The following is a 16,112-nucleotide window of genomic DNA, read 5'->3' on the forward strand; positions in this document are numbered from 1 at the left end:
TTAGCTGGACGTGCAAAAACCATAAATTAGGCCAACTCCGTCATCATGGTGGAAGGCCGCGTCTTCTACCCTAAGTAATTGGCTCGCCGGTGCGAAAAGAGCGCATCACCGACTGAGCGATACCGAGGAACTGAATTAGGCAACAAAGATTCTCACGATGCGGCAATGATGAGGGGACTGGGGAGGGAGGATCGAGTGGTGGCGTCTTCGATTCATGTTCCGAACCAACTAAAACGAATTTAACTTACTCTTTTCTGCCTGTGTACCAGATGCCACAGATCCATGGGAAAGAATGCCAGAAGCATATTGGGGGTGAAACCACCGAGGCCTGCGTAATCGCCCCTCAATGGTTTGGCGGAGGAGCCACTTTTTTACTATCGGCTAGTGACTTTGTGGTTAGTCTTCTTCTTATCTGTGAGGATATCCGTTTTTTTACTTTTTGATTATTGCTTTTTTTGCTCTCCTCAATTTTACCTTCTTTTTTTTTTCTTTTTCTGCTTTCCCCCTCGCTTTCCTCGCCTAATTGGATTAGCGTGGATGGCTGTCGGCCAGTCATCGTCGGTTACATAAGCGGGTTTACCTTTCCCCGTGGCCCCGTGGGATTGCCAATGATGGCCCCACAGTCCGACTGGTTGCCAACCACTGATTTATTTTGCAGTAATTAGTGGCCCGTCTTTAACGAAGCTACTAACCTAGAATGAACTGGAGAGCTATTGATCTGGGAGAGAGAAGTTACTGTTTAACCGCCGGCCGAGTAGTGGCTCAGCCATTATCTTCAGACTGGGACTCCCTTTCCAATCTCTCATTATTTCCCTTCCGGAAGACTAGTGAGTTTATCTATCAGCTGGAAGGATGGACCACGAGGTCCTAGGCGTCATCGATGAACATGGCTCAGAGGGAAGATAATGGCAGTGCGAGATGATGATGAGATCACCAGGTGCTGATTCCGGAGTGAAAATAGAAACCACGTACTACTACTAGCTGGTAGCTGGATATACTTTGATGGCGGTGCAGTGTGTCATTGGCACTGCAGCGAGGAGGACCTAAGTATCTCTCTCTCTCCTCATTCACAGTATTGTTCTGGATTTAACGAGGTCTTCTATAGCTATTTAATTTGATTACTATTTATTATGCAAATTGATTATAATATTAAAAAGTAGTAAACTCCTCAACAAGTTACGAGTCTCCCCGACATGGCTAGTCCCAGTCGGCAAATGGGACTAACCAAACCAGGCATCGAGACGACTGAAAGAGTCTTAGTGGCGGAGGCTTAGCAGCTGGCGCCAACCTAAAGCATCCACACACCAGCATCTCCACTTTTCTTTGGCTTGGTGTCTCCCCACTGTTTTGCTCTCTCTCTCTCCAATCTCTCTGTTTGTGTCTGTCTCGCGGTCTCGCTTTCTTTCCCCCAGAGAGGAGGCGCCTTTCCTTAGTTTCTGCCCCCCCTTTAACCCGAAGCTGTGTCCCCTGGCGCTGATGACGGTCCATTCAGCGCAATTCCGACCATTCAGGGCTCTCCGTAACCATGGGCCGTTGTTGACACTCGCCGCCCGCCTCCTCCCCTCTCCCTAACTCTCTCTCTCTTTCGCTCGCTCGCTGGCTTTCTCCGTTCTCTTTTCCAGTTCCCCAGGTACCCTCGCAAAGGGATTACTTTCTCGACGGCTACACTGCCCTCTTCCTCGTTCCCTACTCCTGCTAGTAGTACTTACTTACTAGTTGATGCCACGGCTTTGTTGCTAAGGCGTCGTTCGTTCCTTCCACACACGCACCCCTCAAGTACCTGGCTCTCTGCCTATCAACTTCCATTCCTTCATTCATTATTTTATAATTCTTTTTTTCCCCTTCCCTTTTTTTGTTTCCCACCCTTGCGACCCAAGTAAAATTACGCACTCCCTCTACTTAATTGTTTTTCAATCTTCTTGTCTGCTTTGGGTTACAATTACTTAAACAACGCCTCTGTGGCTTCCTCTTTTCGTCACTTTTCCCAATAAATTCCCTCCCCGCCCGTCCAGTCCAGCGCCATTGGGGCTTCCGATCAACCTCCCCTACTAGTATTACTACTACTAGGCCATTCCACCACCACCACCACCACTACTGCTTAGTTCTATACTACTACTAAGTGGTCGTCTCTTGGTCCAAACTTTCTCTTTCACCCTTGCGCCGGTCCTTTCCTGGTTCAGTTACCTCGTTCGCGCTTTATACTCTTAGACTCAACAATCCGTCTGCAGAGTAAACTAAAAGCAGAAAAGGGGAAAAAAGAGCCAACCAGCCAGTTCCACGGCCGTTCATTCCTTCAGTCAACCTTGTCGACCCCAGGTCATTATCCCCCCGCGGACTCTCGCGTTGCAATTGCCTAAACGTTGCCGGTGCACCCACTCCTGTCCTACGAGTCTATGTTGGTAGTACCGTGTTGAGCCTCGCATCTATTTTCCGCCGGTGTACTCTTATCGCACCCATCACCCCCAGGCCCTTCCCGTGGAAAAAGAGCAGATACCGTTCGATTAGGTCTCAGTCCCTCACGGCCGTCTGCACCTTTCCTTTCTCCGTCACACGAATTTACGAATTGCGATAAATCGATCAGAGGATTAGTCCTTACATCGGGATACGCATCCGCCTCACGTCTGTACACTTGCGCACTCCCCTATTGAGCAGGTGTCGTTCAGGGCCCCTGCACCCTCTTTCAATATGCGACGTGGACTTCTCATTTTCCTCATCGCAAACCTCGTCATCGTCACATTCCTCGTGCGCAGCGTCTTCACACTACTCTCCCTGCTAGTGGAAGATGCATCCGCCGACGCTATCCACCGCGCCGAGCTCCCCTCACCAAACTCCAGTTTGATCGAGCAACGCCCTCAGATCATCCCCAAGATCATTCACCAGACATACAAGAACGAAACGATCCCGGAGGTGTGGAGGGAGGCTCAACAGAGCTGCATTGATTTGCACCCGGACTACGAATACATTGTATGTTCAGCCTTGTTGATGTACGACTCGTTCACATGAGTATTCTTACTAATGCGCATTCAATTTAGCTCTGGACCAACGAAAAGTCGCGCGAATTCATCGCCAACGAGTACCCTTGGTTCCTCGAGACCTTCGATGGTTACAAGTATCCTATCCAGCGTGCTGATTCGATCCGCTACTTCGTCCTCGCACACTACGGTGGCACCTACATTGACCTTGACGATGTGTGTATAGCCTATGTTCCATCAATTGTAACCTTTTCTGACCGTATCTCAGGGATGCAACCGCCGGCTAGATCCTCTCCTCGCCTACCCTGCCTGGGTCCGTCGCACTGTTCCTACCGGTATCTCCAACGACGCCATGGGATCTGTTCCCCAGCATCCCTTCTTCCTGCGTACGATTGAGCTACTGCAGTCGTACGACCGCCATTGGCTCCTCCCGTACATCACGGTTATGTACTCGACTGGTCCCCTGTTTTTGTCGGTGATCTGGAAGGAGTACATGCAGACCAACCCCAGCGAGTCTGGCCGTGTCCGCATCTTGATGCGCGATGAGTACAACCGGTACTCGTGGAGCTTCTTCACGCACCACGTAGGCAACAGCTGGCACGGCAAGGATGCTCGCTTGATCTTCTGGATGGGCCAGCACTGGGTGTTCCTCACCGTGTGCGGCTTCTTCCTGGCTGCCGTTGTTGGATTTGCCCTCTGGTGGCTGTATGCGCGCATCATGCTGTTGGGATCGAAGTACCGTTACCGCTACTCGAAGATTCCTTCCTTTGTTTCGAGTTCCCGTCTGTCTTCGCCGACAAGGATGGGGCGGCGCATGATGCCTACCCTTCTTCGTCGCGTCAGCTTCAAGGAGGACGAAGAGGCCGCCGGCGTTACCGAAACGTCGTACGAACTCTACAGCAGACGCGACTAAGCGTCGCCCTTTGTATCATGTTTTGTGTGCCTTTCAGCCTTCCAGCGCCCTGACACTTTCCACCTGGCCGTTGTTCATCGTGCCCGTGGAGTAGCCGCTCAGGTGTGTTTTATATCATCCGCTCAGGGAGTTGTATTTGATTTCTGGGGTGCATGTACGGAGTTTCGGGTATGGATTAACAGCAGTGCTTCTCTTGAAGCACATGACGGCTTGTACATGTTTTGGCAAGATTCTTTGATCTGTGCGAGGCAACCTGCTAGGCAGCGCGCTCGCCTTGTATCTGTCTTTCTTGGATGTCCGGATTTACCTTTCTTTTCTTTTTCTTTGACCTTCTCTTCTTGAACCCACAGTTGTTCCTTTCGCACCTGTCTGTTTACACCTTACATCTTTTACTGTTACTACATAGACTTGCTTTCGATTTTGGGTAGACGGAACCGAACTATCAGCTCAGACGCCTGGGGCTAGCTGGACGGCAAAATAAAACTAATATGTGATTATCTCGACACTACTGTGTTAACTCCTTGATTATGTAATATTATGTTTCATGCTTCGTGAGGCTACCTCCAATCATTAACACGTCCAACGACCAATGCAGGCCCTGAAGAACGAGGCTTGAAAGTCAGTCTGCAGATCATACATACGACACGACCAATCAAGGTATCTGGTGGTCAGATAAGCACAACTGGTCATGGAGAAGATTTAAGACGGGCGTTTCACATTTGCCGGAGGTTCGCCAGGATCCAATCGCCGTCAATATCAGCACAAGGAGGCATGATACTTGATACATTTGGGCAGAGGTATCTCTGGCAATTTCCGGACATGCCAACGCAGTGTCGCCAGATGCAACAAAAGTCCAACCAACATGTGGCGACAGGCCAGGCTATGTGAGATGCCTCTGGCTGATGAAGGACCCTCCAGACCCTGATCCACCCTCAGGAATGCGGAGTCGATCAGGCATGCTGGGTCCCAACAGTGACATGCTCTGAAAGACATATAAAGGGGCTGTTCCGATCGATGATCCTTGTTCTTATGGTACTTGTGCAGGCTCACGGTGTCTTTTGTTCTTAACAGTCTTGTCCTTGGTCTTACTTCACTAGGGGTCTCAGCAACATGAAGTCAACATCAATCTTGAGCAGCATGTGCATCATGCCCTTGTTGGCATATGCATCTCCGGCCGGCCGGATCCTTGCCCGAGAGAATTCCTCCCTCACCGTGGCGCAGCTCGAGGCTATTGCTCCTACGTCCAATACATGCGATAATCCACCTGCAGCCGGGGAATGCGCTACTGCGGAGCAAGCAGTCCCGCATATCACCAAGTCTTTTGACACTTATGGCGTGACGTCTCGCGCTGAGCAAGCAGCCGTGATTGCACTCATGGCATTTGAAAGCGGCGATTTCAAGTACAACAAGAATCACTTCCCGGGTGTTCCTGGGCAGGGCAGTACGTATTTCCAGCTTCATCCTCTGCCTGCCATGCCAGATAGAGAGGTAGATGCTAACGATGGTATACAGCACGAAACATGCAATCGCCCTCTTACAATGCCAAATACGCGGCTTCTATCCCCGCGCTCGCGGACCAACTCCCCAGCGTATCCGGGGACGTGACGGGGGTGCTGAACCTCTTGCTCTCCAACGAAGACTACGATTTTGGCTCCGGAGCATGGTTCCTGACCACGCAGTGCTCGGCTAGTGTGCGGTCCCAGTTGCAGTCGGGGTCCGAGGCAGGCTGGGCAGCATACATCACCAACTGCGTAGGGACCAATGCCAACGACGATAGGAAAGCATACTGGACACGGGCAACACAAGCCATGGGTATATCTACCTGAACCCTCCACCTACTCATACAACATCACACATAGTGTATAGATAGTATATACTATATGCATACCATTCAAACCGACTGTAGTCAAACCAACCAACATAATCATCATAACATGCCATCCATACAAAAAAAAACATATTTAAAGCACTCCCTTCGTACTAACCACATCCCCCGCCCCAACCTCCCCCTCGACCCGTCTCGTACAAGCCGTCCGAATCGCCACCGCCAACGCCTTGAACGCACTCTCCGCCCGATGATGATCATTATCACCATACGTGCACCCCACATGCAGCGTCACTCCCGCGGCCTGCGCAAAACTCTGCAATCCATGCGTAATCATCTCCGTACTCAAATCCCCAATCTTCTCCCTCCGGAACCCAATGTTAATCACCGCCCACGGCCGACTCGACAGATCAATCACCGCCCACGACAACGCCTCATCCAGCGGCGCATCGCCCCGTCCGAATCGCGCAAGCGATTGTCTTGCCCCGAGTGCTTCGGTAAATGCGCTGCCTAGGGCTAGGAATGTATCTTCCGTTGTGTGGTGGTCGTCGACTATATACACCAAACCCCCCCGTAATTAGCATATCAATCAACCCTTTTTAGAAATAAAGGGAAAATAAACCCTAAAAGGGGAGGGAGGAGGGAGAATGGGTATAAATGAACGTACTGAAGAGATCCCCCTTCGCCCTCACAGCCAAACTCCACCCTCCATGCTTCGCCAACGCATGCAACATATGATCCAGGAATCCGATGCCCGTGTTAATGGTGATTTGCTGCGTCGGGGTGAATTGCGTGGCGTGCGGTGAGGCTTTGTTTGGGATGATTCCCTTCTTGCTGGCCTCGGCTTCGGCGGGGTCTGAGGGCGCCGGGAAGTGAGTGCATGGTTCGTAGGGGGGTAGGATGCCCCCGTCCAGTGAGAGGGAGATTTGGATCTTGGTTTCGTTGGTTATCCGGGTGATGGATGCGGTGCGGGGGGGGAGGGGGGGCATTTTTGATGTTGTGTCTTTTGTTTTGTTTTGTTGTGTGGGTGTCTGGTGGGTATAATGTGGTGTGGTGGGTGTGGTGGTGAGTGTGATGCTGGATTCAATTGAGTAAAGTAGGTAGTAGAGTTGTAGAGAGTGGAGGATAGTTCGTTGGTAATCTCTTCCGCTGATTGATCAAGATCTTTTTTTTGCGGAACTGCGGTTTCGGACCCGTGGAGAGGGTAGGTACGTATTCGGTATTTGGTTTACTAATTTACAGTACGGTGTTGGTTTCTCGGCATTTCGTTGACCCGAGTCGTATGGGTAGAATGGGTTGTGCGTCATTGGTTTGCAGCAACTGCCATGCGCATGTCTGTCTTTTTGTCCGCTGTGCATGCATTAGGTATTTTCTCTTTTTCTTCTCTTCTTTTCTTTTATTCTATATCGACAGAGTAGCTTCGCTTAGCTACTGCATATATATATCATGCCTCCTCCCTCGGATCAACGTCATAATGTCGACCCCCCGGAGGAGATCACCTCCGAGGCCGTCCGCGGCTTCTTGACCGGTGCTTTTCGGGTATGTCTGTTCTTTGATTTCCTAAAGGGTTGCTCTGCACTTTAATTTTTGAGTGGGAGCCGTCTGTTGTATCTGGGAGGCATGGTATTGACAGAATAGTTCGGCTCCGTCTCCATCCTGGCGCATATGATTATGATCCTCCCTCATCCTTTCAAGTTCTCGTCGCCCTCGTCGGCCCCCGTCCCATCGCAGTCCCCGTCGCAACCTCCGCCCAAGCAATCGCCCTTTTCGAAGGAGTTCATTCGCTCGCGACTCTTCTATCGCCCGTTAGAGGGCTTCTCTGAGTGGCTGTCCCCCGCTTCGAAGATCTACCGCGGCTTGACGCCTCAATTCAAAGTGTTTCTCCATATCGGGGCCATGACGCTGGGTGGATGTATCTGGGCGGAGCGCCGAGTCGATGAATACATTAAGTATATTCGCAAGGTCAAACGGCTCGAAAAACTACAAGCAGAGAGAGCCGCGCGGGGACTGGAGTAAGCAAAAGTGGTAGTCTAGGCATAGATGGGATGCCGACAAGGTTGATTGATTTCCGGGTTGAGGATTTATAGTTCCAACATCAAACAACGGACCCAGTTGTCTCAAGTCATTCTTAATGTCAGTGGTTGCGAGAGGCAAAAATACCGGGAAGCTGTCGGTCGGGGCTTTGTCTCGCTTTGCTAAAAGTATGTCCTGTCCGGAGAGGCTGAGTCCACATCTTCTTTCTTCTCCCTCAGGATTTTCCCCGGCTAGCTCGGGCGTCTGAGGTTCTCCACTGATCTCAACCCCCGTGTTTGAAGGGTTCAGGCGAAACACGACGATGGCCCAGTCTGGAACGTACTGGATACCCTTCGGGCCAGGTTCGGGTTGTGGACAAGCCCGTTGGAGGGGGGTAGAGGGGGGAGGGTTTGGCTAAGAGTAGTGCTAGCTAGCTAGCTAGTTAGTAGTAGTCTAGCAAAGTCCAGAAGCGATGCTGCAGCAATCCCCGAACGGCCGCGGTGGGGATACGGGATGATCTCCAGATTGGTGAATCGGCCGCTTGTGTACACCAGTAGATCTCTAATTAAAATGACGACCGATTTCAGGGGCAGTTGATCCAGTTGACAGGGTGGTATCTGTTTCTGAAGAACTAGAACATTGCGCCCTTTATTTCTTTTACCATTCTGTCTTCTTCACCCCTCCCCCCCCACCTCATATTGTTCTAGGGTCGGGTCGGTCCTAGAGTACTAGGGAGGAACAAGGGGGTCTAGATCATGTGGTGGGAAGAGGGGAATAGATGCAAACAGACAGACAGGTTGGGAGGAATGTGCACACCACACCGTAAAATGAAGAACGAACAAGAAAAAGAAAATATGAACCCAAATGCAGGCGACCTCCCAATCGGTTGATCACCCCGAAGTTCATTTTACCCAGCTGTCAGTCATGGTGGCAGCGCTCCAGACCGTGGCCAACTGGAGCTACTCCGTAGTTACTAAGTCATCTCGCAGCATTCTAGCTAGCTAGCTGGTTTAGCCAGGGCGAGAGAAGGATACAAGTGGAGCTCGAGCTCTGAAGCAGGAGAGAGAAAGCGAACAGGTGTGAGCGAGAGAGAAAGGCGGCCAGTCCTGCATGGGTTTACGCGGCTGGAGATCGGCTTCTCGAACGCGTTTCAATCCACCGGCGATCGGCTTCATAAGGGCTCCATCTGGAGGGGGGGCACAAAATGGTGGGACAGGGAAATGAGTATCAAAGACAGTTTAGTGAGTGGATAAGTTAGTCATTAAGTAGTTTAGTGATGGAGTCGAAGGGAGGAGAGAGGGCTGATTAGTGTCGTTGTGAAGTAATCAGGATGAGTATTTGCCATTCGCTCTCTCATGGAGTAGTGAGATGCAAGAACAAGCAATCCCAGAGAGGCGGACGGGAGAGGCGGCGGTTTTAGTTGGCGGCTGCTTCTATAATAAACCAGCCAGTGGGATGAAGTGGAAGGAGAAGTAAAGTTATTACATACGCTCTCTTCATCCTGCGCATCCTTGTGCATCCTGGTAGTTCATTCATCCTCGTTAGATATCTTAGGAAGTAGCCAGGTCGATACTCTGTAGTGGTTGTGTAGGTAGAGAGAGACAAAGAGAAATCACGTCCAAGAAAAAGCATCAACTGCATTCGGCGAACCTTGGGATGATCGGCTTTCCGGAGAGAGTAACTGGAGGGTGAGAAGTAACTAAACTCTCTTTCCTCCCTCGCCTCGTCATGTCAATCCATCCACATTGAGCTCATCATTTATTATTTTATTCTATTTTATTTTATTTTCATGATGTTGTGTTTCGTTGTGCTGTTGCATTGCCACCATCATCTGTCTGCTCCCTTCTGTCATTCTTCTCTTTTGTCTCCATATTGCCTCTCCATCCATCTCCATCTGCCCCCCTGATCCGTCATTTCCCTCGTCCCTTTAGTCTCTATTCCCCACTCTTTCCTCTCTTCTTCTTCCTCATCCCATCTTCCCTCCCCGGCCATCTTCCTTCCCTCCCTCCCTCCCTCTCCCTCTTTTTCAGGGAATTGTAAATTGGATCTTCCTCTCCTCCTAATTAGTCAACTAGTTCGTACTCATTCAGTCTCTACATTGCTTTCTTTTTTTGTCATCAGTGACACAGTCATCGGAATTCCCGATTTTATTATTATTCTTATTTTCAGCGAGATCCGAAGAAGCTCCGGGCGCTGACATCATAAACCCAAAAAGACGCGCTGCAAGTTAGTCTACTTAGTTCACTATTAAGTTCCTGAGCTCATTTTTCTCCGGATTGCCTGCCGTTCAGGAACTGGTTCGATCCAATCTTTTCACCTCACTGGGTCCGCTTAAACAATCGCTTTCTTTGGGTCGCTGAGACGTTGACGTTGTAAACACGACAGGAAAAGAATAGAAGGGACAGAAAGAAAGAAAGGCAAAGATAAGCAGCCAATATCCATCTTGTGCGCCTCGTCCGTTTTCGTCTACTTTTACACACTCTCTCCCTCTCGTGTCTTCCCCTTTCCGGTGTTCTGGTGGTGAGGTTGTTGCGTTGTCTCGCCCATTGACACGGCCTAGACTGTAACCTTTTCTTACGTCCCTGGTTGCCCCGGAGTGTGCTTGGACGTTCTTTCTTCCTTCCTTCCCCCCCATTTCTCCTCTTCCGTGCATCTCAATCGCCATCGCATTGGTGTTGCTGCAATTTCGTACTTTTTTATTGACGTCCTCCGCTCACTCGCTCGCTACTATCGGTCTCAAAGTCTCAACCCACCCCATTCTTTTCCTTCCTCTCTCTCTCTCCTCCCTCCCCCAGTATTCTTTAAGCTCTTCTTCTTGTCCATTGTATATCTGGTTATACTCTCTCTCTCTCTCTTCTTCTTCTTCTTCTTCTTTTCTACTTTAGTTACGAATTATCCTAAGATTGTCTCTTGTCGCCTTATATCTCATCGATTGTCTCATCTGGTATCGAGACTTTTCCTTGGTTCTCTTTTGCTTCCCTTTCCACCTCTCTCTCTCTTTTTCTCTCTCTTTCCAAGCGCCCAATCTCCAATCGCGCCATTTTCTCTCTTCTCTCCCCCGCCGCCGTCTCTGTTGACTTCTTTCCCCTTCTTTTCCACCTTCCATTGCCACGTCAAATCGTGCCGTCTTCCTGCGCGTCCATCTTGATTCTTCACCTCCTATCGATGGCAGCTGGCCCGACTGCTGTATGTTCCACCTGCCTTCCCTCCCCCTCTTCCCTTCCACAGCTCCTCATTTGTGCTCCTTCGCCCTGCTCCACCCCTCTAGTTCACTAGTCACCACCGGGGTCTCAATCTCCTAGGCTAGGCCTGCAGCCATGTCTATCCATCCTTATCGTCCCATCATGCTCCTCCTCGTCCCCCCCCAGTGTTCGGTGACCTTGTTTTTTTTTTTTTTTTTTTTTTTTTTTTTCTTACGGGTTTTCTTCCTTTTAGTGACCTACCCCCCCGCGACCTCGGCCTCCTCGATGTGGCACTTCGTCCTCGACTTCCAATTTGCTCCTGCTCCTCTCGCCCTCTAGCGTTCTCGACTCTTCCCTGTCTTGTCTTCTCCGCCCTCCTGCTTCCCCCCCGTCATGGCCGAGAGTCTGGGGAAGAAAGAGCGGAGAAAGAGCCTGAGCGTCTTCAGCCCATCAATGACTACCTCTTCCCTTCCCGCCCCCGCCGCTCATGAACGGTCGCCCTCCGATGATGCCCAGGTTCTGAAGAAGAAATCGCGACGCAACTCGGGTTTCTTTGGGGTCCGGCACCCCAGTCCCCCGAGAGCCACGCCCACCCGTGGCTTACGTCGTCCCGGCACCGCCGATTCGGAGTCGGCCACCTACGTGACCGCGCTGCCTACCGTGGCGCTCGAGGGCCCTCGCAGCCGCCGGAAATCCCTACAGAAACGACGAACCTCCGTGTTTGGTTCCCTTCGGTCGCTACACTCCCAAGAAGATGACGACCGGTCGCTGGGCCGCTCCAAAGGCTCGTCCCTGGACGAGGACCCTCCCGAGCTGCGACAAGGCATTGGCTCCATCATCCTGCACCATGGAGAGATCTCCATCACCGGAGGCATGTGGCGGAAGAAGAGCCATTACCTGGTCCTGACCGACACGCATCTTGTCCGGTTCAAGAACCAGAGCAAAGCCGCCGATATGTTTCCCTCGATCCCGGCTTCCTTCACCTCCCGCTCAGTGGCGGCCAACCGCCAGTCCGTCGCCTCCATCAGTTCCCTGCAGGACCCCCAGCTGGCCGCGGCGAGCGAGTCCATTTCCGGCATTGCCTTGAACAGCATCATTGCGGTCTACATGTTGGACGATGGCCGACCGTCGTCAACGGTGGAGGTGGCCTATGTGGATGAACGGGCTCAAAAAGCCACCTTCATCCAGATGCAGACGCCCGACTTCCAGGAACTGAATCTGTGGATGGTAGGCATACGCTCCGCGGCGGAATTGATCCGCGGAGCCGACCCGCTGGTCTTCGATCAGAAGACGGCAGATTGCGTGGTCCGCATGCTCGAGTATGAGCGGGACTATGATCCAGAGACCTTTCGAATGTTCCGGGTCATCCAGATGGCGTCCAGCAAGTCTCCTGCACGGGCATCCTCTGAAGATCTCACCAAGCTGTCACCGACGGGCTGTTATCTCGCCCTTGGGTCGCACAAGCTCCACCTGATCCCGTTGCACAAGATCTCCAGCCGCAGCTCCGTGGTATCCTTGAGTGACCTGGATGCGGCAACCTCTTTCGGACTGATGAACCTGACCTGTCTCTCCATGGAATGGGGCGACGATAGCCTGCATCTAACGTTCCGTGTGCCAACGCGGAAACCGTTCTCGGTCTTCCTCGCATCCGTGCATTCCGTGGAGATTGCCTTTTGGATTCGACAACAGACCGAGTTCCTACGTCCCTTGTGGATCAAACAACCGTATGACTTCATCGTCCCTCGGGACCTCGACAACGAGAGCAACTTCCCGCCGGTGAGCTTGGACGAGGATTACGGGTGCTTTGACCGGACATTGGTCGCCTACTCGGCTAGCTATGACATCGACACTTCCAACATCCGATATACCATTGATGTGCAATGCGATGACGCCCCGTGTTTCAGGCTCCTGCCGCCCGCCTCCGCTCGGCAGAAGAAGTATACCGCTTTAGAGCTGATCGCCGTCCTGCGAGCACTGCGATACAACGAGTCCTTCCGGTCTATATCGTTTAGTGGTGTCAGCCTGGATGTTCTGCAAGGCCTACGCGATATCTATGGCCCGGATAAAGACGCCCTGCTGAGTCGTGCCGGGGCGCCGATCCAGATCCCCGGTCAGGAGAACCTATCGGTGTTGTCCCAGGAAGTGCGTGCGTTGACTCTGAAGAGCAAGTGGCTCCGACGTCTGGACTTCTCCTATACCCTGAGCCGCATTCCGAAGTCGGATAGTGAAAGTCACGATCCAGGATGTGGAATCCCGGAAGCCATTTTCCCCATTTGCCGACGAGAGCTGACGAGTGTTGACTGGGTGGTGTTGAACGGTATCAAGCTGGGCGATTCGGATCTCGACTACCTTGTGGATGCCTCGTCTCAACGGTCCAGTCACATGCGAGCATTGGAAGTGGGCAACTGTGGCTTGTCAGTTCACGATCTTGACCTTCTCCTGTCCACGGTCGTCGCCCAGTCCTCAACGCTGGAGGCGATGAACATCTCGGGTGTTCAAGGTCGCCTCAGCCCCGACATACTCCAGCAATACCTCGGCTATTTCACCCAGATCAAGACGCTCGACTTGTCTCGTATCTCTCGCACCTCGGGCACAGAGCCTCTCATCACCCCCGAGACATTGTTCAACTGGCGCCTGGAGGAACTGTCGTTGAGCCGGACCCTCGTGAACCGCGAGACCGTCGATGCCATAGCCACATACCTGGCCAGTGATCGATCTCGGGGTCTGCGCGTGCTTCGCCTGGACCAGTGTGGACTCAGCGGTCAAGACGTCGCCATCTTCTTGCATTCCATGACAGCCAACGGGTTTCCTCGCGATTTGCATCTTCACGTCAATGAGAACCGACTTGACCAAGGCTGCTCGTACCTTTTCAAAGCCATTGCACAAAACAAGACGCCAACTCATATGTCAATGAGGATGATTGACTTCAAGAAGGAGGAACAATTCCAGGAGCTGGTGGAGGCCTTGCGAAAGAACCGGACCCTAAAATGTTTAGACATCTCCAAGGCTTCTCTTCCGTATGATGCTGGCCCTGAGACGTGCAAGGCGCTCCAGCTAATGTTCGAGGAGAACGAGACGCTTGAAGATTTGGATATCAGTGGCGAAAGCGCTCATTTGGATGTCGCTCGGTTTGGAATTGGTCTGAATTTGGCCCTGACAGGTCTGAAAAAGAACAAGTCCTTGCGAGTCCTAAGGATCGAGCATCAGAAACTGGGTCTGCAGGGTGCAAACACCCTGGCTTCGGTGCTGGAAGACAATGAATGTCTACGTGAAGTATACTGTGAGAACAATGACATCAACTTACAGTCGTTCACGGTCCTGGTAAATGGACTGCAGCGGAACAGATCCCTACTGAGTCTGTCATTTATGGATCGTGACCGCGTCCAGTCGCTCGAGCGGGTCCGGCGTGAGATCCGGAACGTGAAGCGGGATGTAAGCCTGGCGCAGAGCTCGGCAACCAGCTCTATTCGCCGTTCGTTACATGCCGCCATGAATGGAAAGACGAGCAGCAAGTCATCAAAACAGCAGCATACGTCTGGTCACCGCTCCGGTGCCTCAGTAGCCTCGAGCCTGAGTGCTACTGCCGAGACCTCACCCCTCTTGCAGCAAGACGTGGAGGTTATTCTTCAGTCGTTGAGCCGGAAATGGGATGGTGAGGTGGCTCGTCTTCGTCGATATCTGTACCGAAACTACAACTTGGCCCACGGTATCGAAGATGATATGGCCGGGTTGGACGATGACACTTCGAGCGACGGACGCCCCACGACAGCCGGCAGCCTTGGATTGATGCTGGACCATTTGAAACTAGACGTGTCAGTGTCAGAAGCTGAAATCCAGCCACCACCGGAGCTTCCCGTGCAGTTGCCGCCGGAAATCGAGCCCACGAGCCCGAAAGACCATTTGGATATGTTCAAGGGACTTGATGCGGAGAGTAGCCTGGTCGCTGAGCTCCGGCAACGCCCGCAGACGGCTCCTTTCTCAGTCCCAGGCTATGCTCCTCACATCCTACCACCAGAGTATGCTGGCTCCAGCACCTCGTCTTCCCGCCTGGCAGTGCCTGTGCCTCCTATACCATCTACGGTCAGCAAGTCCAGCAGCGTCCGCAGTGCCCGCAGTTCCAGTACGGTCTCCACCAGTACTCGGGCTAGTGCGCGGAGTACGTACGGAACAGCCTCATCGACGCTGCGCGGCTTTCTCAGTGGCAGCGCCTCGAAAGAGCGCAAGAAGCTGGAGAAGATGAGATCGGGCGCTGTGTGTGTTTCAACAGACCGACCTCCTAAGCTGGAGTGGGCGCCTCCTCCCCTTGACCTGGGGAAGTTCGAGTGAAGCCCCGCTAAGGAGCCGTTCGTTCTTCGCTCAAACATGATTAATGAATCAAATCACGATACCTCGCAAGCCCATTTTCGCTAGTCGAAAATATGCCTCGTGTTTTAGGCCGTCACCGTTCGGCTCTCCATCTACCATCTACATCCATCCCTTTCCTCTTTTCGTTTCCCTCCATCTCCTTACCGAAGCACCGATTCCCCACGCAGTGGACGACGCCGGTATTCATTCCTCTCCTGCCTCTCAGAAAGGGCATCGATCCTTGACCATCCGTTGTTTCCTTTACCTCTTCTCTTACCTCTCCTCTTTCTCTCTCGGTTCTGTGTCCTGTCTCGCCAGCTGGTACTCGGAATCCTGGCGTGTCCACCGGACACTTACCACCCCTTTCATGTCCCTCTCTCATCTCCGATTTTCCTTCTATCATGTGTTAGCCTCAAGGGGCAGTTGCCCCAGGAAAAGCAAGAGCACTTGGTTTCGCATCTTGCTGTTTGGCGCAAGGGCTAGGTGGCGTTCCTTTAAGTTTCCTTTTCGAGAACCCTGGGTTTTGATGGTGCTTTGCAGATCTATCGCCTTTTTATTTTCTTTTCGTTGAAGCCCATTGATGCCCTAATTGTTAATGTCATAGAGAATATTCTCCGTCATGGAGAGGATTGACCCGCAGGGGGGACAAAGACCATGTGACCCATGAATGAGTGGCCTGTAATTGATTGTTTCTTTTCTTTGGTCGGGTCAGCACAGTCGGTGTATTGTTGATATGATGTGTAGAGAGCAACCATCTGTGAATACATGTGTATACTACTTACTACAATGGGATGATATCTCGGTTGTTTTTACACTTGATGTCCTTTCTATTTTTCGTATCGTATGCCTAATTTTTACTACAT

At 51.9% G+C, this 16,112-nt stretch overlaps 5 protein-coding genes across 5 annotated transcripts; 4 read left to right on the forward strand and 1 right to left on the reverse strand.

Moving 5' to 3' along the window:
• Positions 1-2,685: 2,685 nt before the first annotated feature.
• On the forward strand, positions 2,686-3,885 carry AKAW2_60622S (glycosyltransferase family 32 protein; the record flags this gene model as incomplete). Its single annotated transcript, XM_041692769.1, has 3 exons — positions 2,686-2,964; positions 3,033-3,188; positions 3,241-3,885. The coding sequence occupies 3 exons, from the start codon at positions 2,686-2,688 to the stop codon at positions 3,883-3,885; spliced, it is 1,080 nt and encodes a 359-aa protein (XP_041546120.1).
• A 1,110-nt stretch (positions 3,886-4,995) lies between these two features.
• Positions 4,996-5,490, forward strand: AKAW2_60623S (uncharacterized protein; the record flags this gene model as incomplete). The annotated part of the gene is made up of 1 exon (XM_041692770.1): positions 4,996-5,490. The coding sequence occupies one exon, from the start codon at positions 4,996-4,998 to the stop codon at positions 5,488-5,490; it is 495 nt and encodes a 164-aa protein (XP_041546121.1).
• Positions 5,491-5,846: 356 nt separating this feature from the next.
• his3 (imidazoleglycerol-phosphate dehydratase HIS3) lies at positions 5,847-6,699 on the reverse strand (the record flags this gene model as incomplete). Its single annotated transcript, XM_041692771.1, has 2 exons — positions 5,847-6,262; positions 6,378-6,699. 2 exons carry the CDS (start codon positions 6,697-6,699, stop codon positions 5,847-5,849), a joined length of 738 nt encoding a protein of 245 aa, XP_041546122.1.
• A 457-nt stretch (positions 6,700-7,156) lies between these two features.
• Positions 7,157-7,726, forward strand: AKAW2_60625S (uncharacterized protein; the record flags this gene model as incomplete). Its single annotated transcript, XM_041692772.1, has 2 exons — positions 7,157-7,249; positions 7,349-7,726. 2 exons carry the CDS (start codon positions 7,157-7,159, stop codon positions 7,724-7,726), a joined length of 471 nt encoding a protein of 156 aa, XP_041546123.1.
• Positions 7,727-11,298: 3,572 nt separating this feature from the next.
• On the forward strand, positions 11,299-15,231 carry AKAW2_60626S (uncharacterized protein; the record flags this gene model as incomplete). Its single annotated transcript, XM_041692773.1, has 1 exon — positions 11,299-15,231. The coding sequence occupies one exon, from the start codon at positions 11,299-11,301 to the stop codon at positions 15,229-15,231; it is 3,933 nt and encodes a 1,310-aa protein (XP_041546124.1).
• Between the last annotated feature and the right edge of the window lie 881 nt (positions 15,232-16,112).

This window comes from Aspergillus luchuensis, chromosome 6 (genome assembly GCF_016861625.1).
Source record: "Aspergillus luchuensis IFO 4308 DNA, chromosome 6, nearly complete sequence".
NCBI classification, from domain to species: Eukaryota; Fungi; Ascomycota; class Eurotiomycetes; order Eurotiales; family Aspergillaceae; genus Aspergillus; species Aspergillus luchuensis.